This window comes from Didymella exigua (genome assembly GCF_010094145.1).
Source record: "Didymella exigua CBS 183.55 unplaced genomic scaffold M421scaffold_42, whole genome shotgun sequence".
NCBI lineage: Eukaryota > Fungi > Ascomycota > Dothideomycetes > Pleosporales > Didymellaceae > Didymella > Didymella exigua.
Window position 1 is genome coordinate 164,181 of NW_022984816.1, and position 25,223 is coordinate 189,403.

Below are 25,223 nucleotides of genomic sequence, written 5' to 3' on the forward strand. Positions count from 1 at the left end.
GTTACATTTAGCTACGTCGCAATTGCCTTGGAAAATATGTCCATAATTGGCTTTGCTGCGCTGCTCGCCTCAGACCGTCAAACGATGTGAAGGATCAGGACAGGGTCCGCCAGGACTGAGTCAAGGAACACGCCGAATTGCCAGCTATCACGGAAGTTGCGGAAGTCGCGATAGGCAACGAAAGTTGCGCCGCAGAGGTGCTTTTAGTCGAGATCTTCGGTCGATGTTTTGATCATGCAGGTATCCAGTCGCGCTGTCCAGTTTGCTGGGTCCTAGCCTCTGCCTTAGAGCGCGGGGGTTGATATGGTGTAGTACCGGCCTTGCCGTGGGTTTGCGAGTCGCTCGAGAAAGCTCATGGCGGGCGTGATGGCGAAGACAATACTGCAACAGGGACTTGAGGAAATATCTTTGAAGTGAGAATGATCTGCAAGGAGCGAAGTTAGTGAGCTTTTGCCGCCAGGATTGATGATGGCGGGGGGGGGGGGGGGGCGGGGGTGCAAAAAGAAGAAAAGGAGGGGGGGGGGGGGGGGGGGGGGGGGGGGGGGGGGGTCTGGCATCATAAGCACGAAAGAAGGATCGTCGGCGTGCGGGAGGCTGAAGCCGGCGCAGCCACGATCTCGCATCATCCAGATGGGCCACCCATAGAACATCTAAGCACTTCGTCGGCACCTTCCAGACGCGTCGCCTGAATAAAAAGACTTCTGGTTTCTGGCTTGTTACCAAAAGCCGGTGTTGATCTTCTCTTCGCGGCCACTGTCAGCTTACTGCCATGCTACGTTCGCGTTCTCTGCGCCGACACGCGCACTCGGTCTGATTGTTTCTCGGGTCTACTTTCGTCCATTATCAAAGTTGATAAGCTGCGGTAATATGGAGGTCGCCTCGGTTAAGTACCAAGGTAGGCAATGGAGTGATGAATCGAGACCCCGCATGAGTATGATGTAACCCCCGAGGTACCGGTAAGAGTCCGCAATGATAAAGTAGTGCGACTCGCATGATGATAAACCGACCACGGTTCTCGATCATCGCCATTCAGCAATAGCTTTACTTACCGTTACGTCGCACCCTTTTATTCACGTCATCATGGACTTCCTCAAAGCGGCAGACATCACGCACCCCAATGGCCAAACGACTCATTACTACGAAGGCGGCACTAGCAACGGCATCCCCCTCATCTTCATTCACGGATGGCCCGACTTAGCGGAAATCTGGAAGCATCAACTCGAGCATTTCACATCTGGTGCTGCAGGCTCCGAATACCGTGTGATCGCACCTGATATGCGCGGTTACGCAGGCTCTTCAAGCCCGAAAGACAGGCGCGCGTACTCTCTCGAGACCCTCAATGGCGAGCTTGTAGATTTCGCGAAGCAACTTGGCATCACAAAGGCAGTGTGGGTTGGCCATGACTGGGGTTGTGGCGTTGTCAGCTCGCTTGCGGCACACCACCCTGAGCTGTTCCTCGGTCTCACTGTCATTGCGGTACCCTACCGGACCATCGAACTCGGTCTTGATTACCTCGTCTCGTTGGTCAATCGCGACATTTACCCGGAGGATGAGTATAAGTACGGCCAATGGGATTACATGAAGTATTATGAGCTGCACTCTGAGAAGTGTGTGGACGTCTTCGATAGTGCGATTGACAGAGTCACAAAAGTATTGTACCTGCCGCACGACCCCAACAACCATGGCAAACCCAATATTAGAACTGCTAGGCAACTAAAAGATGGGGGCTGGTTCGGCGGCAACCCTGATAATGTTCCAGACATTCCTTTGGAAAAAACATTGATCGATCAATCGCTGTACGACAACATGGTTGCCAGCCACAAGAAGCATGGCTGGTTCCCGCCCTCAGCATACTATCTGAATCACGATGTCAATGCTGAGTATGCAAAGAGCGAAAAGAATGGTGGCAAGCTACTGTTCCCTGTCTTGTACATTGACCCAAAGTATGATGGTGTTTGCTCTCCAAGCGCTACGCCTAAGATGGGCGAGAGCCAGAGGGAAGTGGTTCAAGATCTGACGTACGTAACGATCGAGTCGGCGCATTGGGTCCAGATTGAGAAGCCGAGTGAGGTAAACAAGGCGCTGGAGACTTGGCTCGACAACAACATCCAGTACAAGTGTTGATGTTTGTGGGAAGCGAACATTTCTGTAGTCATTCAAATACCGAATAAAGCAACTGGTACTATGCAGCAATGACAAATCATTTCATGTGAACTTGTTTCAGGGTCTGGCTACCTGACCTGACACGAGTATGACAGCGAATCGTCAAGCTCATCTGAGGATTGTAGGCGATCCTACTTCGTACATGAGGGTCCAAAAAAGTGGGGCTGACTAGCTGACGTGGTAGACGTCACGACGGTTGGCCCGGCCGAACCGTGGGTGCGTGGTTATTCTAACGTCAACCGAATCTGTTAACTGAACAAAAGTCTAACATCGATCACTCAATCACAAATATTATCATACAACCCAATTGAGCCTAACTATGCTACGCGAAGCAATGCAGGAGGTGGATTTTTTGATCTTGGGTGCGGGGTGGACGAGCAATTTCCTGATTCCTCAGCTGCAAAAAGAAGGCATCAAATGGGCGGCAACAACGACTAGTGGCAGGGATAATACCATTCCCTTCAAGTTCGACCCTGACTCTGGATCTATCGAACCCTACAAGCACCTTCCATCAGCGCGTACCGTTCTCGTCACGTTCCCGCTCAAAGGCCAGGGGCAGTCGAAGACTATCGTTGGCCTGTACCGCGCCGCTCATGGTGCAAAGAACAATTGGATCCAATTGGGCGCGACGAGTATCTTCAACCAGTTGCCCGATGACTGGAGCGATGATAACGCGCCGTACGACAAGGAAGAAACACGTGCTATTGCTGAAGACGAGCTGATGCGCGAGCATGGCTGCGTTTTAGATCTATCTGGTCTCTACGGGGGCGAGCGAGTCCCTTCGAAGTGGCTGCCGCGTTTGGCAAAGAGCAAGGACGATGTGAGGCATCGGGGTGCCGTTCACTTCGTTCATGGCGAAGATGTTGCGCGTGCAATCATCGCGACGCACCGCAACTTCACACCAGGCAAGAGATGGATCGTGTCAGATATGAGGGTCTACGATTGGTACGACCTGATTATGAGCTTTAGCGCGCTCACGGAGGGTACCGAGCTAAGCGCACAAGAGCAAGAGGAGAAGCTCCAATTCGCGAAGTGGGTCGGGGAGCTGATGATCGAGGAGGGTATAAGAGCCCTGCCGCGCGATATGAGTCTTCTGGGTAGAAAGCTGGATTCAAGGGGCTTCTGGCAGCACCATGGGCTGTGGCCGCGGCATCAGAGGCTGTGCTGAGCAGGGACCGTAGAACGAGTGTCGTGAACCAGACTGATAGCTGTGACCCGTACGCTTCGAAACCTGGGAAAGCTCTCGTTATTGGACGCATCGTATACCATTCTTCCGTTGCCAGAAAGATGACAGTCACAGATACATGAATGTATTGGCTATATCAGGGACAAACCAGCGGTTCGTCAGCAAGTTTTTCTTTCGTCGATTCCGTACTGTACGAGCATGAATTCTAGCAGGAAACCTATAAAACATATCCAGCCCTGCACTCAATGTCGTTTCATTCCGGCACACAATTGTCGGTATAATCTGCACTTCAAGCTTCAAAGCTCAACTCAACATATTCAAAACTCTTTCTTTACAGGATGACTTGCGCTACTCTTCCCCCTTACCTGCAGCCACTTTGCGTCCCTGGCTCATTTGCCGATACTCGCACTAATCAGTGTGTGTGGGTGGGTATCGCCTGAGCAAGTGGCCCAGTCGTGCCATCAGTGGCAAAGTAAGATGCTGCAGCAACAGGCACAGCGATTTCGTCTCGGTGCCGGCCAGTATGTTCAGCCGCGTTGGGCTCGAGTTCAGACTATTTTCTGTAAGTATTGCCTTCCAGCAAGTCAAGTAGCGAAGATGTCTAATACTCGAATAGATCACTACAGCATATAAATGTCGGCTCCGTCAACTTTTTTTGGCAGCCACCAATTCGGACATGGCGGCCATAATTTCGGCAGTCAGCACATTCGCCATCAAGAACAGGCACCATACGTGTCTCAGAACAGTAAGAAACCTTCGTTACATTATGATAAAGTCTCTCTAACAACGTTGTAGACGCCCAAGTCAATTTCGGTGGCTACAATGCCTCTGTCGGACCAGTCAGGATGTAAACTGCCTAGCCACAGGTTACTAGAGCATCAGCATTGACTACCGATGCGATAGGCCTGACTGAAGACATTACCGCAAATGAGCCCCTTGCAGTTTCGCAACAGACCATTAGCAAGGAAGTCAAGGCTGTTCAGGCCTCTGCTCCCGCTCCCGATCCGACCTTTTGGAAAAAAGGTCAGCAGTATTTGATCGAGGAGCTAAACAACGTGGGCTATAGCAATCAGGCCTTTCTCCTCGGGTCCTTCGCGAACATTCCTGCCATCAAAAGGAACCGATGTGCCGCGACACATTGGCCCACCAGGGAAGCCGCTCTTGGGGACATTATCGAAATGTCTCAATACTTCATTGATGCGGCCGAGATGATCCTATAATGCTTGTCTTGGGATGGCCTGGAGTCCAGTCTTGCTTCTGAAAAATCAAGCAAAGAAGAAAAGGAGTCGGCACAGGCAAAGCTTTACTCTGAAAAGAACCAACTTCAGTCCAAGTTGCGAGAGAAAGGACACACAAAGCTAGATTGTATCGAGGGAGCCCAAAATAGGGGATGGATCGATGGGATGCGCAGGCCAGAGTTCGAGCGCAGATTTGGACAAGAGGCAAACTCTGCCAACAAGCGAAAGTTGAAGGCTGAAAGGGTTGCCGAGCTCGGCAAAGAACGAGCAGCGAAGAAGGCTCGGATCGAAGCCGAAGCCAAAGCCAAACAGGCTTCTTCAGCAATCGCCCAGACTGGACGTCCTCGGGCTCCCAAGTCTAAGTCGCTGCCCCTCCCATCTGCCGTCCTGGAGGCAGTCAGAGCTCCCGCAGAAGATGCTTCCACCGCGCATATAGACGAGGACTGGGCATCTCTCAAGGAAGACATCCTCACTGGATTCGAGGAGGAGTGGGACGCGGCCCCACCACCTCCTACCGCCGAGCCACGAGAAGAAAATACCGTGGTACCACAGGGGCAGGCGCCGCCGCCTCCTCCTCCTGCGCGGAAGAACCCGATGGGCACTTGGAATGTCGCTGGCAGATTTTTGTCTCATGAGGAGCCTGCTAAAGATTCTTTGACTGTGCACGAGGACGAGGGCTATGGCAGTGTGTTTGAGGATGATGGGGATGCGGACGCGTGAGTGCTGAGCGGTGGAAACGAGGAACGTTCGAAGCGTGTTTTGCGTGTGAAATGTGTGGAGCGATGAGATAGTACAGGTTGATAGACTCAGCGCCAAGATTCCATGATGCAGAGAAGGAAGTGTTTTCACGAAGCTTCCTTTACTTTCAATTTGCATGCAATCTTGAACCCAATCGCAACGTCTTCATTCTACAAACTGCGTTCTTGAACCTTGAGACACTGACGGCCCTCCGCCCAACTCCCCGCATCGATGCAAACCTCAGAATCGCTTACTACACAATCAACCCGTACCGCCATAACGTGCACCATCTCCACACCTCTCTACCAACCTCTGCCCCTTCTTCTCCAGCATAGTAATAAGCGTCAAACACACCACCACCCCATCAACGCCCCTCACATCAATCAACAACGCCCCACCCCTCACATAACTCTCCCATCATTTCTGGCTATACTACCTGACCTCGACCTTCCTCAGCGCATCGCCCCGCCCAGGCACACTGTACAGCATCATACAATAGCTGTAGCACAACTATCCATCCCCCAGAAGGAAAGCCACAGGTTCTCAGTGAAATGCTCGATGCAAAGGCCCCAGGCTTTGTCCTTGAGACTGACGGGGTGGCTTGACTGCGTTTACGTGCGGGGAGGAGCAAGGGCTTCGCCGAGGAGAGACAGGGGTAAGCACAGTACGCGATGCCTGGGATGGGAGTCGGCGATGGAATCACTCAGTCTGCATTAGGTCTGGCGGTGGCAGATGAGTGGTTTTGAGGGTGGGTTCGAGGGAGGTTCTGTATGCGGAGGTTAGTCAGACAAAGGGGAGGGGCATGCCTTGGCGGGTGATTCAGTAGGAAGAAGTTGAGTTACGTGTAAAGGTATTGTGAGATTGGTCGAGCCACGAGTATTCCTGCGATGCATCTGTTCTCCAAACGTTGCGTTGCTGGACTGTTGTGGTGTCTTTGGCTAAGGATGAGCTGTCATTTTGCAAGGCGCTTGCAGTCGACATGATGACTGTGTTACAAATGATGAGACGATGAATTGAGAAGCAGTCTCGATGCGGAAAGATAATAAAACGACTACTAGACGTGCGCATAGTAGATATGGATGTATTCAAAAGATCGATGCATTCAAAGGCATTTCTACGTGGCTTACACATATCTTCACAGCACCCGCCGATCTTAGAATTATCCTAATATTCCTGCATTGAGGTTCTCGGTCTGTCCTAGAGAGGCAGACATCGAAGAGTTGAAGTCAGATGCTCTTAACATACGTCACATCTGATTGGACAATAGTTTTGTGAAGTAAGCCTGGTGTGGGGCGATGCTCGCTTTCTTCATTCTAAGGATCTCATGCACTGCCACAGTAATTTATGAACCTTCTGGACCCAGAATTTGGACCCTGTGCCGCAGGCTGTTTTCGTCAACACTAGTGGATGGGATGAGGATGGGAACAGGGATATCTGTATCGACCTTAGGCGAATGCTTGAATTGACGGCTTTGCTGCTTACTGCTATCGCTGAGCGCTCTTAAAACAAGTAGAATTGGCCTCGAACAACTGCATTTAACTGCAGGAGAAGGTTCTTCCTGATGTGCGCGATCTTGTGCTCTACTGTCGAAAGAAAACAAGTGGGCACGGTGATATGTACCTTTCCGTATCTACCCACGCTCCCTTGTACTTGTTCATGCCTTGCTGCTGCACTGCAGAATCTTGGAAGGGTGACACGGGAGGGGCACGTGAGCCGAGTGAACACGGAAGTGTGGTCCAGCGTGGCGCACCACCGGTGCACGGGCCTTGGCGCCGTCATTGACCGGGGTTTGGGTTGTGACGGTCGCTGGATTGGGCTCCGCAAATCGTGGATCTCTCTTAATGCTCCTACCAATGAAGATCTAAAAACCCAAAGTGTCGAGAAAGAGCAGAGACACGCGACTGTCAAGACATGAGGCAGCGCGAGACATGTTCTAGGCGTATTTCAAAACCTCGGCGGGAGTACGCCCGTGAACGGGCGCTAACGGTAGAAACCCCGTCGCCGTTTTAAATAATTGTTTGGCTGAGCGGTGACGCGAGAGGCGCCAGCACCCTGCTGCCAAGTGGTACGGCGCGAATCGCCAGTTCAGGGTAAATCTAAAACACGTCGATCTTGAATGCCAACAATGCCCTTTCTGTGATGTTCGCTTTGTGCATTCTTTCACGACCCCTCTCGCCCTCTTCACCTAGAGACAGACCCTTACTTCAGGCGCCGCGCCTGTCACTTCCCTTTCAACGACGTATCTATGGCCTCATATTAGCTGTAGGGGCAGGCCAACACTACAACCACGATACATTGCGCACAATATACACTGCATATAGCGCTCGCACAGCGCAACAACGAAAGTAAAAATGTCAGCCACTTCAGCCTCAGAGTCCCCGACAAGCACCCAGGGCACTGGTGCCGCATTGGGCAGGGAAAACCAGAGTATCGCAAAGTTCGCCGCCTCTTTGTCCACCGCTGCTGTCGTCTTCGGTGTGCAGATGGGCGTCTTTTTGATCCTTAGTGGCAACTGGAAGCTCATGCGCTCGAAGAAGAGCGCGACCGAGCCGCAGACACAACGCCAGACCCTGTTCCAAAGGATATAGTACGTGCTAAACTCTTGCAAGTCGACTCAACTAACAGACAACAGCTACTACAAGACAGCCTTCGTGCCAGAAGCCAAGCGCATCGCAGCCCCCGTCACTGCGATCGAATCAATCAAGACCGTGTTCAAGATTAGCGACCGAGAGCTCATCCGCATTGCAGGCGTCGATGGCTTCCTATTCCTGCAATACCTACAACTTTTACTTCGCATATTCGTGCCCATGGCCTGCGTCATCCTCCCGATCTTGCTGCCGATCAATCGCATTGGAGATGAGCCTAACGTATCGGGGCTCGACTCCTTCGCATGGCCGAACGTGGCTTTTCCAGACAAGCGTAACCGACTGTGGGCACATCTAATTTTGGCTGTGCTTGTTGTTTGCTGGGTCTGCTTCAACTTCTTCCTCGCCCTGAGGAAATTTGTTCGTCTCAGGCAGACCATTCTCACCATGCCGGAGCATCGCATACGCGCTTCTGCAACTACCATTCTGGTGCAGAGCATTCCACGCAAGTGGCTCACGGCTGCTGCGCTCGATGCGCTCTACGATGTCTTCCCTGGTGGCATCAAGGAGATCTGGATCAACCGCAACTACGATGAGCTGCAAGATAAAGTCAATAAGCGGTCCAAGATCGCGCGTACGCTGGAGTCGGCCGAGACGAATTTGATTATCAAATGTACCAAGAAGCACAAGGAGATGGTCGAGGCCAAGGCGAAAGAAGAGGGCAAGAAGAAGACCAAGAAGGAGAGGAAAGCGGAAGAAACGGAGAAAGACATCGAAATCGCCAATGAGACTCTTGACCACGGTACAGATGCTGGTAACCCTCATCAGATCGAGCGCCAGCTGCAGTCTGTGTTGGAGGAGAGCGAATCTTCCTCTTCCTCTTCCTCGTCACGCTCGTCATCACCCTCACGCAAGAAGGGCATGTTGCCAATCCCGTTCGTCGGTCAGGGCCTCCATGCCGTTGGAGATGGTTTCCGTGACGTAGGACAAGGCGTGGGCAACTTCAACAAAAAGCTCTACGGTGGTCTTAAGGGTGCCTTTGCGGGTAAAGACAAACATGGCCAGCCTCAATCTCACCTTGACGGCAGCGGTGATCGACCCATCTCTTCTCCAACCTCTGCGGACTTCGCGCTAAGAGGCGCGAGCAGCGACACATACTCGCCATTGGCAGTCCCGGACCAGGACCCGCTAGAATCTGAGAGGACTGTCACTCAGACAAGCACACCTGACGAAAAGCACAAACACAAGCACCATCACAAGGAGACCAAGGAAAAGAAGAGCGCGTTCCAGAAGTTTAGTGACTCCCGCTTGAACCCTGTACGACCTCTGCGACGTATGAGCGATGACTTTACGAGTCCTCAGCCTTTCCGCAAAGAGGGTGAGGTCCTGCCTGAAGAATTGAAAGAACCTATAAAGGTTAAGTATGATCTAAAGGGTGTCTACAACGAAGATCTGGTAGAAGACGGTGAGACTGCGCTATGGAGATCATATGTAACACCAAAGGACCGTGACACCATGCGCCTCCCTATATTTTCGTGGGACTGGTGGCCTTCAATCCCGCTGATCGGCAAGAAGGTCGACACCATCTACCATTGTCGGAAAGAACTGGCTCGTCTCAACGCAGAGATTGACGAGGATCAGGCCCATCCCGAGCGATATCCTCTGATGAACTCTGCCTTCATTCAGTTCAACCACCAGGTTGCTGCACACATGGCCTGTCAGTCACTCAGTCACCATGTTCCTAGGCAGATGGATCCACGAACTGTTGAAGTCAACCCAAATCATGTGCTCTGGGAAAATCTCACGATGAAATGGTGGGAACGGTACCTACGACTCTTCGGCGTCATCGTGTTGATCATCGGTCTTATCATCTTCTGGGGTATTCCAGTTTCGTTCACCGGAGCGTTATCCCAAGTCTCCACTCTTACCGACAATCTGCCTTGGCTGAGCTTCCTCGAGAAATTGCCACCATGGGCGCTTAGCTTTGTTGAAGGTGTCTTGCCTCCGATACTGCTTGCTGTACTGTTCGCTGTTTTGCCGATCCTGCTACGGTTCCTTGCTGGAGCCACCGGTACTACAACATCCGGAGAGCGCGAACTTCTGGTGCAGAACTTCTACTTCGCCTTCGTCTTCATTCAGTTGTTCCTGGTCGTATCCCTTTCCACTGGTATCACGGCAACAATTGAGGAGATCACCAACAACCCCATCGGCATCCCTCAGACCCTGGCTCAGAACTTGCCGAGGGCTGCGAACTACTTCTTTTCCTACATGATTCTGCAGGCGCTCAGTATCAGCTCTGGTACGCTATTGCAGATCGGTGCGATTGCAGTTATCCTTCTCTTCGGTTTCTTCGATACCACTCCCCGCGAGAAGGTCTCAAGGATACTGAACAGGTCGGGCATGAACTGGGGTACTATGATACCAGTGTATACCAACTTTGGTGCGATTGGTATCATCTACTCAGTCATTTCGCCATTGATCATGGTCATGATGCTGATCACTTTCAGCCTGTTCTGGTTCACCTATCGATACCAGATGATCTACGTCTCGTACGCTAAGGCCGAAACGAACGGATTGATCTTCCCAAAGGCCGTCAACCAGCTCTTCACGGGCATCTACTTTATGGAGCTCTGTCTCATCGGTCTATTCTTCCTGCAAAACGACTCGAGTTGTCTACCACACGCAATCATTATGATCATCACTCTGATCTTCACTGTACTCTTCCAGTTCGTGCTCAACCGAGCCTTTAGCCCGCTGTTTACCTACCTTCCGATTACCTTTGAGGACGAGGCCGTAGAGCGAGACCAGGAGTTCCAGCGTATCCAGGCCGCTCGATGGACTAAGGACGACGACGCAGAACATCAGTCGCTTGTTGGAGAGGAAGCTGCCGCTAAGAACGCAGAGCAGCGCGAACGTGCGCACATGGAAGCGATGGACCGTTTGGATGCGCAGCGGACACCGTCTGGCAATGGCAACGAAGCTTTCGAGCTTAGGACCTTCGACAGCCCTGAACGGTCCCGCAAAAAGTGGGCTAACAAATCATGCGTATCCGTCAACGATAGTCGCTCGCATTCCCACTCGCGCACAACGCCTAAGAAGCACAAGCGTAAAGATCCCATCGATGCCTTCGCCGACACCCTCAAGCGCGGCCTGGACGATGTCACAGACGGTATTTCACGACCTGTGCGTGACATTGAGTCGCAGGTTCTTCCGGCAGCCAATCTGTTTGATAATATCGACGATGAGCTGCAAGACATCGAGCCAGAAGCTCGCCAGAAGCTCATTAAGCGTAGCTTCCAGCACCCTGCGACACGAACCATTCAGCCTGCTGTGTGGATTCCGCATGACGAGCTGGGCATCTCTAAGGACGAAATCCAGCGCACTAGTGCGTTCAGTAATTGGATCTGGATTACAAGTGTCAACGCCCGACTTGATGGGCGTGGCAAGGTCATGTATAGGGGACTACCGCCGGATCGCGATCCCTTTGAGAACATGGAGGTGTAGAGAGTGAAAGGCTTTCTTTTTGATTTATTAGCGAGTGCTTTCATCAGCATGGGCATCTCTTGCATAGCGTGCGCGGCTTGCATGGCACACAAAGCGTTTGTTGACTTTCTATTTATAATGGGATGCACAGTATAGCCATTACTACGTAGCCCACCCTGTGAAAATCGAAGATCAATACATTCAATAGACACCGACTACGATATCAAGCTTTTACTTTCGCCTCAACACGTCCTCGTTAGACGCCAGAGTTCCAGTCACATGCTTGACGCGTCACGCTAACTTCCCCACAACGCGTCCGACGCATCGGCCCAAACTTAGCACCAAACACCAACGTAGCTTCCAGAACTTGATCAAACGAGTGATTGCAGCCATGTCGAAGCAGGGAACCGTTGTAGAGCAGAAGCGGTTCTTCCTGCAAGCAAAGAAACACCACCTCTCGCGCGCAATCGTACCCTCACAACGCCTTAAGACGATAGCAGATGATGGAGGCATTGCGCTCAGCGTAGTCAAAGGCGCCCTCGACAAGGTCAACCGCGACCTCAAGCAGCATTCGCGCAAGGTATACAGCCGGCAAATGATGGACCACATCGTCACACAGATCGACGACCTGTACTGGGAGTCCGGCGCGCGGGACATTGACGAGGACGAAGATGAAGCGCAACAAGAAGACGCCGACACACTCTGCCGCAACGACAACCTCACCCTCGACGCCAACATCGCCAAATTGCCCATCCTCTGGGACACATCCGCGGACCGCACGGCCTCTGACGTCTCCCAAGACGACTACACCGCCGCGCTCGCACGCCTACAAGACCTCTCCGCCCAGCGCCTCGCGCTGCAGGCGAAAGTCGCCACATACGGCACGCTGCTTACGCTTCTCGAACCGTACCGCAAACCCAAGGAGAACATCCAGCCGAACCTCGTATGGAGAGATGCGCCGCTTGCGCCGGAGCTGGCCAAGACGAGGACCCTGGCTATACGTGTTGCGGGCAGGGTGGGCGAGAGGTTTGGCGATGTGCAGGTCCCGGCGACTGCTGAGGAGGAAGGAGATATTGATATGTTGGACTTACAGACGCAGGGGAGGAAGAAACTTGATGCTGTTCTTGCAGGGTGGTGATCAGGCTGGGCAAGGACTATGCTTACCGCGGCGTAGCGGTGTGCTTCCGCTCGGAGAGAATCTGGGAAGGGGCAGCCATCAATGACTGCAGCGCTGGCTCAAAGGCAGTCACGCGTTGGTGTGCACTCGTTTTTAGTTCGACCGGCCCAGGACTCCACGACACGAACTATCGCTACATCCAATATCGCCAACTATTGCTACCCTTGTGGCTCACAATCGCTTCTAGTAGTCATGCGTCGTACGTATACAATAAAACCACTGAAGACCCCCGCTAACGATCGTCAGCCGCTCGCAACACATCGCCGATGGCGAACCCCACAACCACATTCAGATTGCCATCGGGAGCGACGACTGCGGTCAGGCGAAGAGAGCACTCAAGACGAACCGGTGCCTCGCCGTATGGGATCGGTACCGGACGCCCTGTAGGGTTGCGTAGACCCCGAGTACATCATACGATCAGCGTCCCTGCCGCTCTCGTAATCTTTGACCGCAAGGTCTACTTGGCGAGCCGAAAGCGTCTATTCAGGGCACGCATAATGCACAAAGAACAGCGCAGTCGAAGCTCCAGTCAACTTAGTAGGACCGTTGTCCCAGAGCAGATCACCTCTGGCACTCCCAGCTCCTCCAAGACGTCCGGCGTGCCTCTCGATGACATCCGCAAGGCTCTCCCGATGACCAGGGTCAGCAACGATTCAGACTCGTCCTCGTCCAATGCGTCAATGGAGACCATGAAAACTAAGAGGCAACACCCGTCGAGACGCCGTTCACAGTCCACCTCTCGTCCTCGGTCAAAATCTGAGCTCGGTCCGTACGGATTCGCCGAGACCGAGAGCGTCACCAGACAAAAGTCGCGTTAGGAACCGCACTCAGATGAGCAAGGGATTTACCGTTTGAATAGGGATCTCGTCACAGCGAGCATAAGGCTCTCATTGCCCCCAAATCTGCCGAACGAAAAGTTCAAGCTGTATCTGGACCACGAGATCGCCGACATCCTAGATCGCGAGCGACAGAAGCGAGAAGCTGCCGTAGACGTGGCCGATGCGATTAGGGTACCAACAGACGATGCACAGCGGCAGGCAGAGGTGCAGGGCCCAATGGCACCAGAGCAGAGGGCTGTGAACGATGACTGGCGGGAAAGGGTCCGACGGTGGTCGTCCGGTGTCAGTGGCTTTCAAGAACAAGATACAGTGGTCTCAGAATCTCCAGCGCTGAGCGCTCACTCTGATGGGAGCCTCCGCAACAACGATGGTCAAGATGACAATGCAGAGGATGTCGAGACGTCGAGCAGCAGAGGGAAGAAGAAAGTGGCGTTTGCAATGTCAGGACCCGTCCCAATGGCCCGATACAAAGCCGGCAAGCCCATCAACACCCGACCCAAGAAGGCGCGAGTTAGCCACGACGACGGTGGGTGCTCGCCTTGGGGATGTTGGAATGGGCTGTGTTGGACGTGGGGCTTCACGTGGCTGATGGGCGGGAGGCCAAAGTGAAGGCGTCGTCACGTGACGGACGGGCTGAGGCGACGTCTTAAATTCAGCACATATTGAACTATCGACGCAGATGGCGATCCAATTATCGAAGCAGATGGCGATGCGCCCTGACATGTACATACGTCGACTATGTTCAACACTTTGCTTCAAAGCTACGGCTTCAGGCAGGTTCAGTGAGCTTGTCGCAGGGCACGTGCAGAATACCTACATGTGGAGTCAAGCGAACCGCGCCCTTCACGACGACACGCACGCCCTGGCTTAGATTATTACGTGGACTGGAATCGATGCTTTTGATGTGGACCTGCCGCGTTGGGGAGTCGAGCTATCCATAAGCCGTACACCCTGGGCGACTGCGGCGACTGCTCACTCCCGCGGTGCCCGTAGATCATCTCTCCACCGCGCCGCGGCGCCCACGACCCGCGTCCCGCGTCCCCCGTCACAATAACAATGAATAACTACTCGTTTCTCGACAGCAGCACTCCCAACGGCATGCCGCGCGCGCCGCCCGTAGCGTCACCCTCACAGGCGGGGCTCAACGGCGCGGCGCAGCAGAACGGCATCCCCATGGTCAACGGCCTGCCCAGCGGCGGCCAGCAGACGGACATGAACCACCTTTGGGCCGTCGTGCAGCAGCTCGCGCAGCAGCTCGAGGAGAACAAGGCGCAGACGCAGAGCGTGCTTGGCGGCGTCGCGGCGCTGCAGGGCCGGCTCGTCGACGACAGCGCCAGCGGCAGCGCGGGGGGTGCAGAGAGCTGTACGTCACTCGTCCCGCGGGCGTGACATGGAATGCTAACGCGAGTGACAGCAGCAGCGAGCATGGCCGAGCGCGCGGCGCTGCAGGCCCGCGTCGCGACGCTGGAAGCGCACACGGACGCCGCGGCCGCGCACACGCATGCCCTCACAGCCCTCGTCACGGACTACGAAAACGCACTCACGCTCCTCCTCGACAAACTCAGACCCTACGCCTACACGCACACGTCCTCGATCCTCGCGCTGCACAAGCACTACCACGCCCTGCTCGACCACGAGCGCAACACGTCCATGCAGCTGCGCCTCGAGCACGTTGAGTGGCAGGCGGGCCTGGGGCGGGTTGCCGAGTATGCGCGGGCGGCGCTGAAGGTGCAGAGGCAGGGCGAGGAGGGCATGGTTGGCGAGATTCGGGCGTTGAAGGAGGAGAATCGTGTGCTGAGACAGCTGGCGGGGTGGGAGGAGAGGGCGGACAGCAGTGACGAGGAGAGGGCCGAGTAGCGGGGAGGCAAGTGTGAGATGGCACGGGATACGATATTGCATAGCGCGGCGTTTGGAAGGGCATGCTGTCGACACGTTCGCAGCTTGGAATGGCATCTATATCAAGCTCTACAGCTTCTGCTTCGCCTCCTCGTCGAGCTGGCAGAAGGCCTTGAATGTGACTAGGCCTTCCTCGTTGCCAGCATCGGTCGCGCTCTCGATGACGACCTCGGCGGTCGCGCCAACGAAATAGACGTAGCCCTCCTTCAGCTCCTCCTTCTTGGGCCCCACGCTAATCGTGCCCGTGCCCTTGGTGCACAGTATGATGCTGGGACCGTCGATGGGGTCGAACGTCGTCTTGGCGCCGCTCTTGTTCAGCGCCGTCCGGACGACAGCGAACTCGGGGATCGGCGGGTCGTACAGGGTGTTGGACGAGTTGGACGAGTAGGCCGTCGTATTCAGCTTGGCGTACGCGTAGTCCTTGGGGCTCATCTTCTGCTCGCTGATGGGTGCGTACGAGTACGTCAGCATGGCCGTCAGGGTGTCAACGTCCTTGAACTTGGGCGTGAAGCCGGCGCGCACTACGTTGTCCGACGACGCCATGCACTCGATGATGTCGCCCGAGAGGTAGGCGTGGATGTCGTCGGCCTTGAGGAACATGGCCTCACCGACCTCGAGCTGCACGTAGTTCAGGAAGAACTGCACGAAGAGCCCAATGTCGCCGGGGAACTGCGCATCGAGGCGGACGACCAGGTCGGCGAGCTGCGTGCCGGAGTTGGAGGGCCCACCGTTGCCCGCGAAAGACGAGCCTTCGGATCGGGCCGCGGAGAGCAGCTCCTTCGCGGCCGAGGCCAGGGCGTCCTTGTCTGTGTTCATGACCTTGGTGAAGGCCGACTGCAGGGCCTTCTTGTTGGCCTTGACATCCTCCGCCTTGTCCGATGTCTCCTTGCCCTTGACTGTGTCCTCGAAGCTCTTGGCCTCGTCCTCGCCGACCAGCTTGCGCAGCGAGGGTATGGTCTGGAAGAAGTGCGCAATCTCGTCGAGGGGTCGGAAACCGCAGAGGCCGTCAAAGGGCGTGACCGCGATGGTCATCTCGGGCTTGTGGTTGTCATCTTTCGCAGCACGTCAGTCCCAATATCGTTTGGAGCGGTCGCACGACTGACCAGGATAGTTCTTGGGGTCCTTTTTGTGCAGCTGCTCGGCAAGGCTTTTGTTCGGGTGGGCCTGGATGCTCAAGGCCTTGCCAATCGACAGGACCTTGAACAGGAAGGGGAGCTTGTTCTCGTAGCGCTCGGCGATGTCGGCGGAGAGCAGCGCTTGGTTCTCCTGGACGAGCTCGAGCAGGGAACGCTGGGTTTCGAGGTCTTTTGAGGGCAGCGAAGGGTGTGTGCCCATCCATAGCTGGGAAGCGTTAGGGCTTGTCTTGCTCCATGGCAGAAAGTGGATGCACCTCAGCATAAGGCTTGTCCTCCTGAATTGAAAAGTCTTCTGCGGCTGTCGCAGCGTGGAATTTGGCGGCTGCAGAGTCCTTGCCGACCTTGCCTGGAGAGCTTCAGCATGTTGCTGTAGACATCAAGTGTGGGGCAGCGCACCCCAGTCGTAGCTGTTGACGCCTGGAGGTAGTCAGTACGTATTTAGACACGTGAGTCTCAAAACAATCTGCATACCGCACTGCAGTCGGATCAGAGGTACACGCATTTTGGCTCGGCGTTCTGTGGTGATGAGGTGGCCGCAACGTCAGAGCTCCAAGGGAGTTGTCATCTATGCCGCCCCCACTACCAACGGAGGACCCACTCCCGCCTCGCTCATCACCAGATCAGCGGTAGGTCGAGTTAAGCTACCCCCCGCTCCAACCACTAACCCTGTTCCGATTGCCTAGTGCCTTTGTACCCTGCATTCGCGAACCTCTGAACCACCTGCACCATTGATTGCTACTTTGGCACCCTTCACGTCTCAGCACAGCCAGATGCGCGTTGGCGATCAAGCTCGGAGGTAGGTCAGTCGCGCGTGCCGGGTCGGCAGTAAGAGCTTGGGACGTATTGAGGCTCGAAGATGGCAGCACGCAGCAGGCCCCGTGCTGGGCAGATGAAAGACGAGTACGATGAGGAGAGGTCCATCTGGAATGGGATCAAGTCCGAGGGGCGGAACATCGATCAGCTCATGGTATGTGAATACCTCCATGCTTGGCCTTCAAACGCAACCGAGGAGGTTGTCAAGTAGTCTGCACACTTCAGATCTGATAACCTCACAGGCGCAAGCAGAGGGTGTGCGTAAGAAGATCCTGGACCTGGAAGCACAGCAGAACGCCCGATTAGGTCTGTGTGGTTCCAAGCTTCCACGTCCGCCCTCACTAATATCAAGCAGCACGGGGAGCCCTACCATCAGACAGAGTGGATGAAGAGCTTGAGACCAACCTACGAGACATCATCAAACTGGACAACGAGATTGTAGGCCTTCTCAAGTCAGAGGACGGCGGCAACGACATCTCCACGCAGCTCGGTATCCTCTCAGCACTCAGAAGCTCAGATGACACGCCAACATCTGCGTCACGCGCAACTAGCGTTGGGAAATCGCGCGATCGACAAGGGAAACGCAAAGTCACCGAAAACCTCGACGATCGTGACAGCATCGCGGCTGATAGCCCTGGTCCCAGCCCAAAGGTTGTCATCAGCCAGAAGGATAAGCTCATTGCCAAATCAACCAGCAGCAGGGCAGGATCGGTGCCTGCCGGGCGCGAAGGAAGCGTGAAGGCCGAGGACGACGACAATGGTAAGGGTAAGAAGGGTCGCTCCTCCATCCCCAGATCTTTTTCCAGTTCCTCGAAGAAGGGCTCTGCTCGATGAGCAAGCAGGCCAGATTCTCTGTTATGTTCCGGCGTTCAATAGACGGCGACGATACCCACATTGGCGTTCAGCATATCTCTGTTAGACACACTCCTAGCTCTTAGCCTAGTGAGATAGTCTATCTTAGAGGCATGTCTCCCGGCTCATCTTGTCTCTTGGTCTCGCATCCTGTCTCCCCGCTTAGTCTCAGCCCATCACCAACTCAACCTCACGACTGACACCCAGCAGACCAGCCACCCCGCCGTCTCTCCCCGAACACCGAGGTCCTTTACCGCAACAGCAAGCAGCGAGCGAACCAAGAGGGCGAAGGAATACTCTGCCGTGTCACCAGCGTCATCGGCGACGGAAAACAACGCCGCTACGAAATCATCGATGCAGATCCAGACCCACCGACACCAAACCAGCCATACCGTGCCTCGGTCGCCCATCTCGTGCCCATCCCTTCGCCTTCTGCTAACACTACGCTATCTGACCTGCCAAAGAAAAGGGGTGTACTGGCGCTTTACCCGGGCACAACTACGTTCTACAAGGCCGAGGTGGTGGCAAGCTGGGTTGCCGAGCGCGTGAAGAAAGAGAAGGACGAAAAGGATGCGAGTTTCGACGCGAAGGAGAACCTGGTTCGTCTCAGGTTCGAGGGGGAGGACGAGGCTGACAGGGAGATGAGTGTTGAGAGGCGGTATGTCCTTCCTGATAGATGAGGGGTGGAGCTGTCGCAGCCTGACGTCTATGGTCGTCCACGTGGGTTTGGACTGCATGTTTGCTTTGACGAGCGTCGCCTGGATAATACCCATACTATTACTATCTAAACATCTCATTGATTCATCTTACTGTCTGGTATCCTCGGTCCACACATTGGCTTGCCGTAAACTCCATGAAACCATCCAACGCTTACTGAACCTGCTTGACGTGTGCGGCACGAACCTTCACGGGTTACTGACGATTACGTGTCTTCGTGTCGGCCTCCTTGCGTTCTAATTGGCTGACAGCACCTCGACGAATGACGCCAACGGTGTCTACGAAGTATTACTGTCCACACTACGCGTCGGGGCTCCTGCGTGTCTACCCCCGATCCAAGAAGAGTCAAAGGCACCTGGGTTTCTTATTGTAACATCAATTGGCCTCCATCGACAAAATGCGCACCTCTCGCATATCGCGCGACACATCGCGCATCCTCGCCGCAAGCCGAACGCTACGTCAGACCCGCTCCGGCGCGAATACACCCGTCCACGAGCCTTCAGACTCGGAACTGAGCTCTGTACCGACCGACGCTGGTTCAGATGGCGAATTCGCAACGCCTCAGCCGAAGAGAAGGAAGACAACACGTGGGACGCCTGTCAAAGTCAAGTACGAGACCAACGAGGTCTCTTTGACAAGCATCACATCGCCCAAGAAGGAAGCGAAGCCAAAGAAGCCGCGTCGGGCGCCCGCGAAAAAAATAAATGGCGCAGGTGGAAGCGTGAAGATGGAGCCGCCGCCCAACTGGGAGGAGATTTATGCTCTGACGCGCGAGATGCGCAACGAGAACCTCGCCCCGGTAGACACAATGGGCTGCGAAAGCCTGGCAGACAAGCAACGGACTCCACGCGACCAGCGCTTCCAAACACTCGTCGCGCTTATGCTGAGCAGCCAGACAAAAGACACCGTCACAGCCGTCGCCATGCGCGGCATGCAGGAACGAATGCCCGGCGTAAGTTACGGCACCTCTCACGCTCACTCGGCGCAATGCTAACACGCCCAGGGCTTCAACCTCGAATCAGTCCTGGCCCTCGAGCCCGCTGAGCTGAACAGCATGATCAACAAAGTCGGCTTCCACAACCTGAAGACAAAATACATAAAGCAAACCGCCGAGCTCCTCCGCTCAAACTTCAACTCCGAGATCCCCGACACAATAGAAGGCCTTGTCTCGCTGCCGGGCGTCGGCCCCAAGATGGCCTACCTCACCATGAGCGCTGCCTGGGGGAAAGATGAGGGCATCGGTGTCGACGTGCATGTTCACCGCATAACGAATCTGTGGGGCTGGCACAAGACACAGAATCCCGAGCAGACGCGGGCGGCGCTGGAGAGCTGGCTGCCGAGGGAAAGGTGGCATGACATTAACAACCTGCTGGTGGGGTTTGGGCAGACTATTTGTTTGCCCGTGGGCAGGAAGTGTGGGGATTGCAAGTTGAGTGCGAGGGGACTTTGTCCGAGTGCGGTTGTGGGGATGAAGAAGAGGGTTAAAAAGGAGACTGTTGTTAAGGCTGATCCCGATGGAGAGAAGGTCGTTAAGGAAGAGTTGGTTGTTGCTGAGGTTGGTGAGGTCAAAGCTGAGGCTGGTGAGGTCAAAGCTGAGGCTGTGGATGTGGCGATTGGCGACATCGAGGACATCGGGCAAGCCCCTCGCCAGCGCTCATCTCGGAGCAAGACTTGAGATTGAGGTCGAATTGTGACCGGTGAGCAGTATTCCTGCATCGAGAAGTCCCACTTCTGGATTTACACGTGTCATGTTTCAGATGTAGGTATCGCTCTCGCGATTCGTAAGGTAACAGCAAACGGTCACGGGCAGGCGCACCACACCTGCGCCTTGCCCGGATCATGCGGAGAAGTGGAGAGTGCAGACAACATCAGCTTTCACTTTACTTCGCTCGAGCGTGCGTAGACTGGAGCATGCGCTGTGAAATGGTCCTCCACCCACGGTAGCGAAGACCCTTTCCCACTCTCCCAACCGCCATTTCTTAATCTGTTGCGAACACACTCAACAAATCCTTCCATCTACACTGTTCAACTTTAAGAACGACACGACCGTCTCTCAGCATGCTTTGGCACAAGCAGCGCTCGCGCTCAACGCCACAATTAACCAGCACGATACCTGAGATGGCGCAATACCTAAACACCATGGATACACTTCTTCAAGACTCTCCAGTCGACAAGACCGACGCTTATGCTAGCACAGCTGAAGATCTCCCGGCTCCTATACCCAGCGCTCAAGACCAGACTGCCGCGCTGGCTTCCAGCTCAGACGACCAGGTCGTCCCAGACGTGACTGATCCACAAGGTATTACACCCAAACGCAACGTGGAGCTCCCAGTGTCGACCCACAGGAGCAGTGAGACTCCAAAGTCGAAGACGATCCGTGTCAAGGCTCAACGCTCGCGATCTCGCCTCTTGACCCTCATTGCCTGTATCTCCTACCTGTTGTTCCACCTCATGGGCGTTAACATCGGTCTGCGTGCCATCCAAGGCTATACCGAACCTCGCCTCCAGCACGCTAAAGTCCACCTGGAGAACACGCATCAAGCCTTGGCCGTCGATTACCTCCTCGATATTCAGCTCATCAACCTGCACGACACCATTCTGGACCGACGCTACATGGAGACCGGCTACGAGGAATGTCTTGTTCGTGGTCTGAACAAGGCTAACTACGTTTTCCGCGGTCTCGACTTCACATCCTGCCCTCACGTCCGTAACCAGACAGCGGACTGGGTGACAAGCAACTGCCGTCGGCTCCTCTACACACCACAAGTACACAGCCTGAGGGCGAGCAAGCTGCGTCGGCAGGCGGAACATATCCGCCAAACCATCGAGAAAATGCTGAAGCTAGTCCGATCCAGGTTTGCGCTGTTGCAGGGCAAGTTGCAGCCCAACAACTCCCAGCTTGCTGCAAAGCCCTTCTTGGTGGATTCCGCCAACAACAAGCACAAACATCTTCGTGTGGTGCCAGATATGCCTTATGGATTCAGTCTGGAGTGCCAAGATCAGACCCGCTGCCGTTTGTTTCATTCAGGACCGATCACACCAGACAAGACCAGCAAGACACTCAAGGACGCCGTTACCGACGCTCGCAAGGAGGTTGAGAAGTGGTCCTGGAAGCTCGGGACCATGTCCCATCGCATTGACTACCTCCGCACACCGCTAGCCATCTTACAGCCCCTGCTCGTTTTGTGTTACCTGTTTGCGACTATGATCAATCTGCGTCGCCCTCAATCACCCGGCCCCAAGCCGGCTATCGCCGAGAAGAACGGGTGTGCCTGGAAGCGCGTCTGCCACGCCGTCGCTCATTTTCAGCACGATGAAAGGCACGCCGTCGGCCTCATCATCAACACAGCCCTGTACGCACTCCTGAGCTTTCAGCTCGAGTACATCGTTCCTGAGTTCGATCGCCTTCTGCTCCCCTTCGGTCTTGGGTTTTGCGTCTTCCACTCCATCCACTTCGCCGCTTTCATCGACCCGCATCCCGTAGGCACTGCAGACCAGTCTGTGCACGACGTTGTTGTGGCTGTGAAGGAGCTGTACCTCATTGCTCAGGGTGTTGATGTTCCAGAGCCGACGCCTGCAAAGCGCCCGGCTTCAAAGCCAAAGACGCGTCACGCCGCCAAACCAGCATCCAAGATCGCCGCACGCTTCATCTCCCCTCTCACGCCCATCGCCGAGGACCTCCAGCGAGAGCGTAAGACGATGCGCGCAGAGCAGGTTAAGGCACCTCGTGATTACATGGAGTTCCAGTATGGATACGCGACTGAGACAGATGACGGGTACGACTCTGATGCGGAGTGCAGTAGCTACGTTGATCTGGCTGGCGGTGTGACGCCGACCGACTCCGAGGACGATGACATGGTCGTTGTCGCAGAGTAGGCGTTGGCGATGCTACGGCCGGGTTCTCACGGTGCGGAGGGTCGCTGAGATGTTGTAGCTATGCTACTGTCTGAGCCCGGATGTTGTGCTGCGTGGTTGCGCGAGGGTTGGGCACAGATTGGGCACGGTTTGACTGACGTGTGATGACCACGATTGAAATGCACATGATTTGGAGGAAAGGCAATGAATGAGATGGATGATGTTTAGTTTTTCGTGCTGTGACCGAAGAAGGTGATTATACTTCCAAGACTTCAATGTCGAACCCGACCAGAATATTCCCCGAGGTACGCCGCCTCTTAGATGCTCAAGATCTGTAGATACAGACATGCCGCTCCCCCCAGACTCCAACATGCCGAAAAAGCTGCCCCGTCTCATAAGGCCATGGCTTCTGCGAATACCGACCCCTCTTCACCACACCCCCACCCAGCAATCCGCTCCCACCCACCTCTGCACCGCCCTCGCCCCGTTTGGCCCGCCCCCACGCATCCGTCGTGGGCCGCCCGTTGACGCTATTGAACAGCGGACGCGAGTAGTTCGGCTTCTTCCCGCCCGCCTTCCGCACGAGTCCTAGGTTCCACAGCCGCGCATCCTCCGCTTCGTCGGCGAGCTTCCGAGCCGCTACGGCGGCTTCGCGTGCAGACTTGAGATCCCGCGATACCGCTTGTCCGATTACGCCGGGGCCGAGCGGTATCTGCAGCGCGGGGAGGTTGAAGGTATTGTACGCGTATGCATCGTCATTTGCGCTGCGTGTGTGCATCTCGTCTGTTGTCGCGGACGGGATGGAGCCGTCTTGGGCTAAGGGGGTGAGGGTCTGGTTCTGGAAGAGGCCGATTTGCTGCGTGCGCTGGCCGAGGGGCAGGCCGTGCTTGGGGCGCACGTAGACAAAGGGTTCGATGCTGAAGTGGGCGGCGCGGGTCTTGTAGAGAGTTTTGGAGAGGTCGAAGCGTTCTTCGCATGAGAGGAGGGTTAGGTCGCGGAAGGCGTGACGGAAGGCGCGCCAGGCTGTTGCGAAGTCGGAGGACATCGGGACGATGAGGGATTTGTACGCTCGAGTGGCGGGAGGGAGAGTAGGTGCGGCTGAAGGTGGCGCGAGGAGAGCTCGTAGGCGGTCCGCTTCGGGGTGCGTGTGGATGCCTTGTGTTGGGAGGGATAAAGTCGTTGATGCGTTGGCCTTGTCTTTGTCATCGTCAATGGACACATCGATGTCTACGCCTGGCGCAGCGCTCTCGTGGAAAGTTTTGTCGAAGTCGAGAAGAGCCTGGATACATGCTTCACCAGATCCGGCGGTGTTGCCAACGCTTGGTGGGAAATACTCGATGAAGGTACAGTATACGTGTGGCTTGGTGTGGCTCTCGAGGATCCTCAGCCGGTATCTGGTGATTTCATTCGCGCGGAGGTTACAGCGGGTGAGAACAATCTTGTACTCGAAGCCGGTCGTGTCGAGGTAGTAGTGGTAGAGATCTTTCAGAGCAGGTATCTTAGCTTGGACACCAGGAGCAGGAGAAGCATGCAGGAAAGACGTCGTGCGAAGTGCGTGAAAGTTTGCGGATGCGGGAGAGGAGACGTTGTCGACGATTGAAGTGGAGGACTGCTATGAAAGGGGCGATGGATGTACTCCAATTATCCCTAGCGTTCTCGACCTTCGTCGCCGCTTCCTCCTCAGCCTTCTTTTTTGCCTTAGCTGCCTCCCGCTCCTCCCTTCTCCGCGTCAGATCATCTGCAGCAGACAAGAAGGACACATGCATGTCCGCAGTCAAGATGCTCGTTGGCTTCTTGGGCTTGCGAGCAACTACACGAGGCCGACGGGATTTGGACGTACCTAAGCCCATGGTCTTCTTTATCTCTTCGCACCCATCGTTGAACTGTTTAGTGCTCATCCGCGGACCCAGCTTGGTCATCTGCCTGTCCCTCTTCTTCTGCCGCGCGATGTGTTCCCATGTGTATTGTGTCTCGGCAAGCGCCCTCCTCCTGTGCAGACTGTCTTCAAGCCACTCAAATGTGACAACGAAGACTCTGAGCTTGTTGGCTGCCTGAACTGTGTCCCACGCTTGCTTCCAGGCATCCTTGCCAGTGATGAGGTGTGTGACACCTCTATGTACAGTGGGGGAAAAGCGACCCCCGTTGGCGTCGATCCACTTCTTGATCTTGGTAACATCGTGTTCAAAAGTGCCGGTCACCGCTATCACAAGGTTCTTGAGGGTGCCCATGGTGGGTGGCGTTGGATTGCCCCTGGCGGCGGTGTTTGGTAACGAGGTTGAGAGTAGACAGGTTGAGATCGTTGTCGTAGTCAAAGCAGACTTGGTGAAGGAGTGATGGACCTCTGGAAGCTGTCATGAATGTGGGCGACCAGCTTATATGATGGTGCGGAATCTGTAGGCGTCAGTATGCTTTACCTTTTGGTAGCACGCCAGCCTTGAGGTAAGATAGTTGTGGATATCGCAGCAAACGCGATGACAGGTGAGAGAGCGGACAGCGACCGCCACCGCTCGCGTCAACAACGTATTCCATAGTCGGCTTCCCCGCG

At 55.0% G+C, this 25,223-nt stretch overlaps 12 protein-coding genes across 12 annotated transcripts; 10 read left to right on the plus strand and 2 right to left on the minus strand.

Moving 5' to 3' along the window:
* The first annotated feature begins 964 nt into the window (after positions 1 to 964).
* On the plus strand, positions 965 to 2,189 carry M421DRAFT_425112 (alpha/beta-hydrolase). Its single transcript, XM_033593982.1, has one exon. It carries the CDS (start codon positions 1,081 to 1,083, stop codon positions 2,122 to 2,124), a length of 1,044 nt encoding a protein of 347 aa, XP_033444351.1. The 5' UTR covers positions 965 to 1,080; the 3' UTR covers positions 2,125 to 2,189.
* A 214-nt stretch (positions 2,190 to 2,403) lies between these two features.
* On the plus strand, positions 2,404 to 3,662 carry M421DRAFT_425113 (uncharacterized protein). Its single transcript, XM_033593983.1, has one exon. It carries the CDS (start codon positions 2,483 to 2,485, stop codon positions 3,329 to 3,331), a length of 849 nt encoding a protein of 282 aa, XP_033444352.1. The 5' UTR covers positions 2,404 to 2,482; the 3' UTR covers positions 3,332 to 3,662.
* Positions 3,663 to 4,752: 1,090 nt separating this feature from the next.
* M421DRAFT_9094 (uncharacterized protein) lies at positions 4,753 to 5,307 on the plus strand (the record flags this gene model as incomplete). The annotated part of the gene is made up of 1 exon (XM_033597899.1): positions 4,753 to 5,307. The coding sequence occupies one exon, from the start codon at positions 4,753 to 4,755 to the stop codon at positions 5,305 to 5,307; it is 555 nt and encodes a 184-aa protein (XP_033444353.1).
* Positions 5,308 to 7,452: 2,145 nt separating this feature from the next.
* M421DRAFT_425115 (DUF221-domain-containing protein) lies at positions 7,453 to 11,615 on the plus strand. The gene is made up of 2 exons (XM_033593984.1): positions 7,453 to 7,912; positions 7,958 to 11,615. Exons 1-2 carry the CDS (start codon positions 7,677 to 7,679, stop codon positions 11,412 to 11,414), a joined length of 3,693 nt encoding a protein of 1,230 aa, XP_033444354.1. The 5' UTR covers positions 7,453 to 7,676; the 3' UTR covers positions 11,415 to 11,615.
* On the plus strand, positions 11,600 to 12,839 carry M421DRAFT_298019 (uncharacterized protein). Its single transcript, XM_033589085.1, has 2 exons — positions 11,600 to 12,769; positions 12,817 to 12,839. The coding sequence occupies exon 1, from the start codon at positions 11,785 to 11,787 to the stop codon at positions 12,529 to 12,531; it is 747 nt and encodes a 248-aa protein (XP_033444355.1). The 5' UTR covers positions 11,600 to 11,784; the 3' UTR covers positions 12,532 to 12,769; positions 12,817 to 12,839.
* M421DRAFT_298046 (uncharacterized protein) lies at positions 12,380 to 13,507 on the plus strand. The gene is made up of 2 exons (XM_033589086.1): positions 12,380 to 12,769; positions 12,817 to 13,507. Exons 1-2 carry the CDS (start codon positions 12,613 to 12,615, stop codon positions 13,386 to 13,388), a joined length of 729 nt encoding a protein of 242 aa, XP_033444356.1. The 5' UTR covers positions 12,380 to 12,612; the 3' UTR covers positions 13,389 to 13,507.
* Positions 13,508 to 14,465: 958 nt separating this feature from the next.
* Positions 14,466 to 15,266, plus strand: M421DRAFT_73564 (uncharacterized protein; the record flags this gene model as incomplete). The annotated part of the gene is made up of 2 exons (XM_033596971.1): positions 14,466 to 14,772; positions 14,818 to 15,266. 2 exons carry the CDS (start codon positions 14,466 to 14,468, stop codon positions 15,264 to 15,266), a joined length of 756 nt encoding a protein of 251 aa, XP_033444357.1.
* Positions 15,267 to 15,374: 108 nt separating this feature from the next.
* Positions 15,375 to 16,943, minus strand: M421DRAFT_73579 (mannose-6-phosphate isomerase; the record flags this gene model as incomplete). The annotated part of the gene is made up of 5 exons (XM_033596972.1): positions 15,375 to 16,357; positions 16,409 to 16,646; positions 16,696 to 16,787; positions 16,838 to 16,858; positions 16,913 to 16,943. 5 exons carry the CDS (start codon positions 16,941 to 16,943, stop codon positions 15,375 to 15,377), a joined length of 1,365 nt encoding a protein of 454 aa, XP_033444358.1.
* A 354-nt stretch (positions 16,944 to 17,297) lies between these two features.
* M421DRAFT_104026 (uncharacterized protein) lies at positions 17,298 to 18,786 on the plus strand (the record flags this gene model as incomplete). Its single annotated transcript, XM_033586967.1, has 4 exons — positions 17,298 to 17,408; positions 17,497 to 17,560; positions 17,610 to 18,020; positions 18,314 to 18,786. 4 exons carry the CDS (start codon positions 17,298 to 17,300, stop codon positions 18,784 to 18,786), a joined length of 1,059 nt encoding a protein of 352 aa, XP_033444359.1.
* Positions 18,787 to 19,220: 434 nt separating this feature from the next.
* Positions 19,221 to 20,498, plus strand: M421DRAFT_95661 (DNA glycosylase; the record flags this gene model as incomplete). The annotated part of the gene is made up of 2 exons (XM_033598325.1): positions 19,221 to 19,775; positions 19,827 to 20,498. The coding sequence occupies 2 exons, from the start codon at positions 19,221 to 19,223 to the stop codon at positions 20,496 to 20,498; spliced, it is 1,227 nt and encodes a 408-aa protein (XP_033444360.1).
* Positions 20,499 to 20,962: 464 nt separating this feature from the next.
* On the plus strand, positions 20,963 to 22,699 carry M421DRAFT_9101 (uncharacterized protein; the record flags this gene model as incomplete). Its single annotated transcript, XM_033597907.1, has 1 exon — positions 20,963 to 22,699. The coding sequence occupies one exon, from the start codon at positions 20,963 to 20,965 to the stop codon at positions 22,697 to 22,699; it is 1,737 nt and encodes a 578-aa protein (XP_033444361.1).
* An 823-nt stretch (positions 22,700 to 23,522) lies between these two features.
* M421DRAFT_16948 (uncharacterized protein) lies at positions 23,523 to 24,906 on the minus strand (the record flags this gene model as incomplete). Its single annotated transcript, XM_033587759.1, has 3 exons — positions 23,523 to 23,833; positions 23,975 to 24,290; positions 24,340 to 24,906. Coding segments are annotated over 3 exons (1,194 nt in total), but the record flags the coding sequence as incomplete, so codon positions are not given.
* Positions 24,907 to 25,223: the final 317 nt, after the last annotated feature.

Excerpts from the sequence above, each read along its gene's own strand:
- M421DRAFT_425112 (XM_033593982.1), top strand. The coding sequence starts at position 1,081 with ATGGACTTCCTCAAAGCGGCAGACATCACGCACCCCAATGGCCAAACG.
- M421DRAFT_425113 (XM_033593983.1), top strand. The coding sequence starts at position 2,483 with ATGCTACGCGAAGCAATGCAGGAGGTGGATTTTTTGATCTTGGGTGCG.
- M421DRAFT_425115 (XM_033593984.1), top strand. The coding sequence starts at position 7,677 with ATGTCAGCCACTTCAGCCTCAGAGTCCCCGACAAGCACCCAGGGCACT. Across the intron at positions 7,913-7,957 it reads ACCCTGTTCCAAAGGATATA|CTACTACAAGACAGCCTTCG; the intron begins GTACGTGCTAAA and ends AACAGACAACAG.
- M421DRAFT_298019 (XM_033589085.1), top strand. The coding sequence starts at position 11,785 with ATGTCGAAGCAGGGAACCGTTGTAGAGCAGAAGCGGTTCTTCCTGCAA.
- M421DRAFT_298046 (XM_033589086.1), top strand. The coding sequence starts at position 12,613 with ATGACTGCAGCGCTGGCTCAAAGGCAGTCACGCGTTGGTGTGCACTCG. Across the intron at positions 12,770-12,816 it reads GCTTCTAGTAGTCATGCGTC|CCGCTCGCAACACATCGCCG; the intron begins GTACGTATACAA and ends AACGATCGTCAG.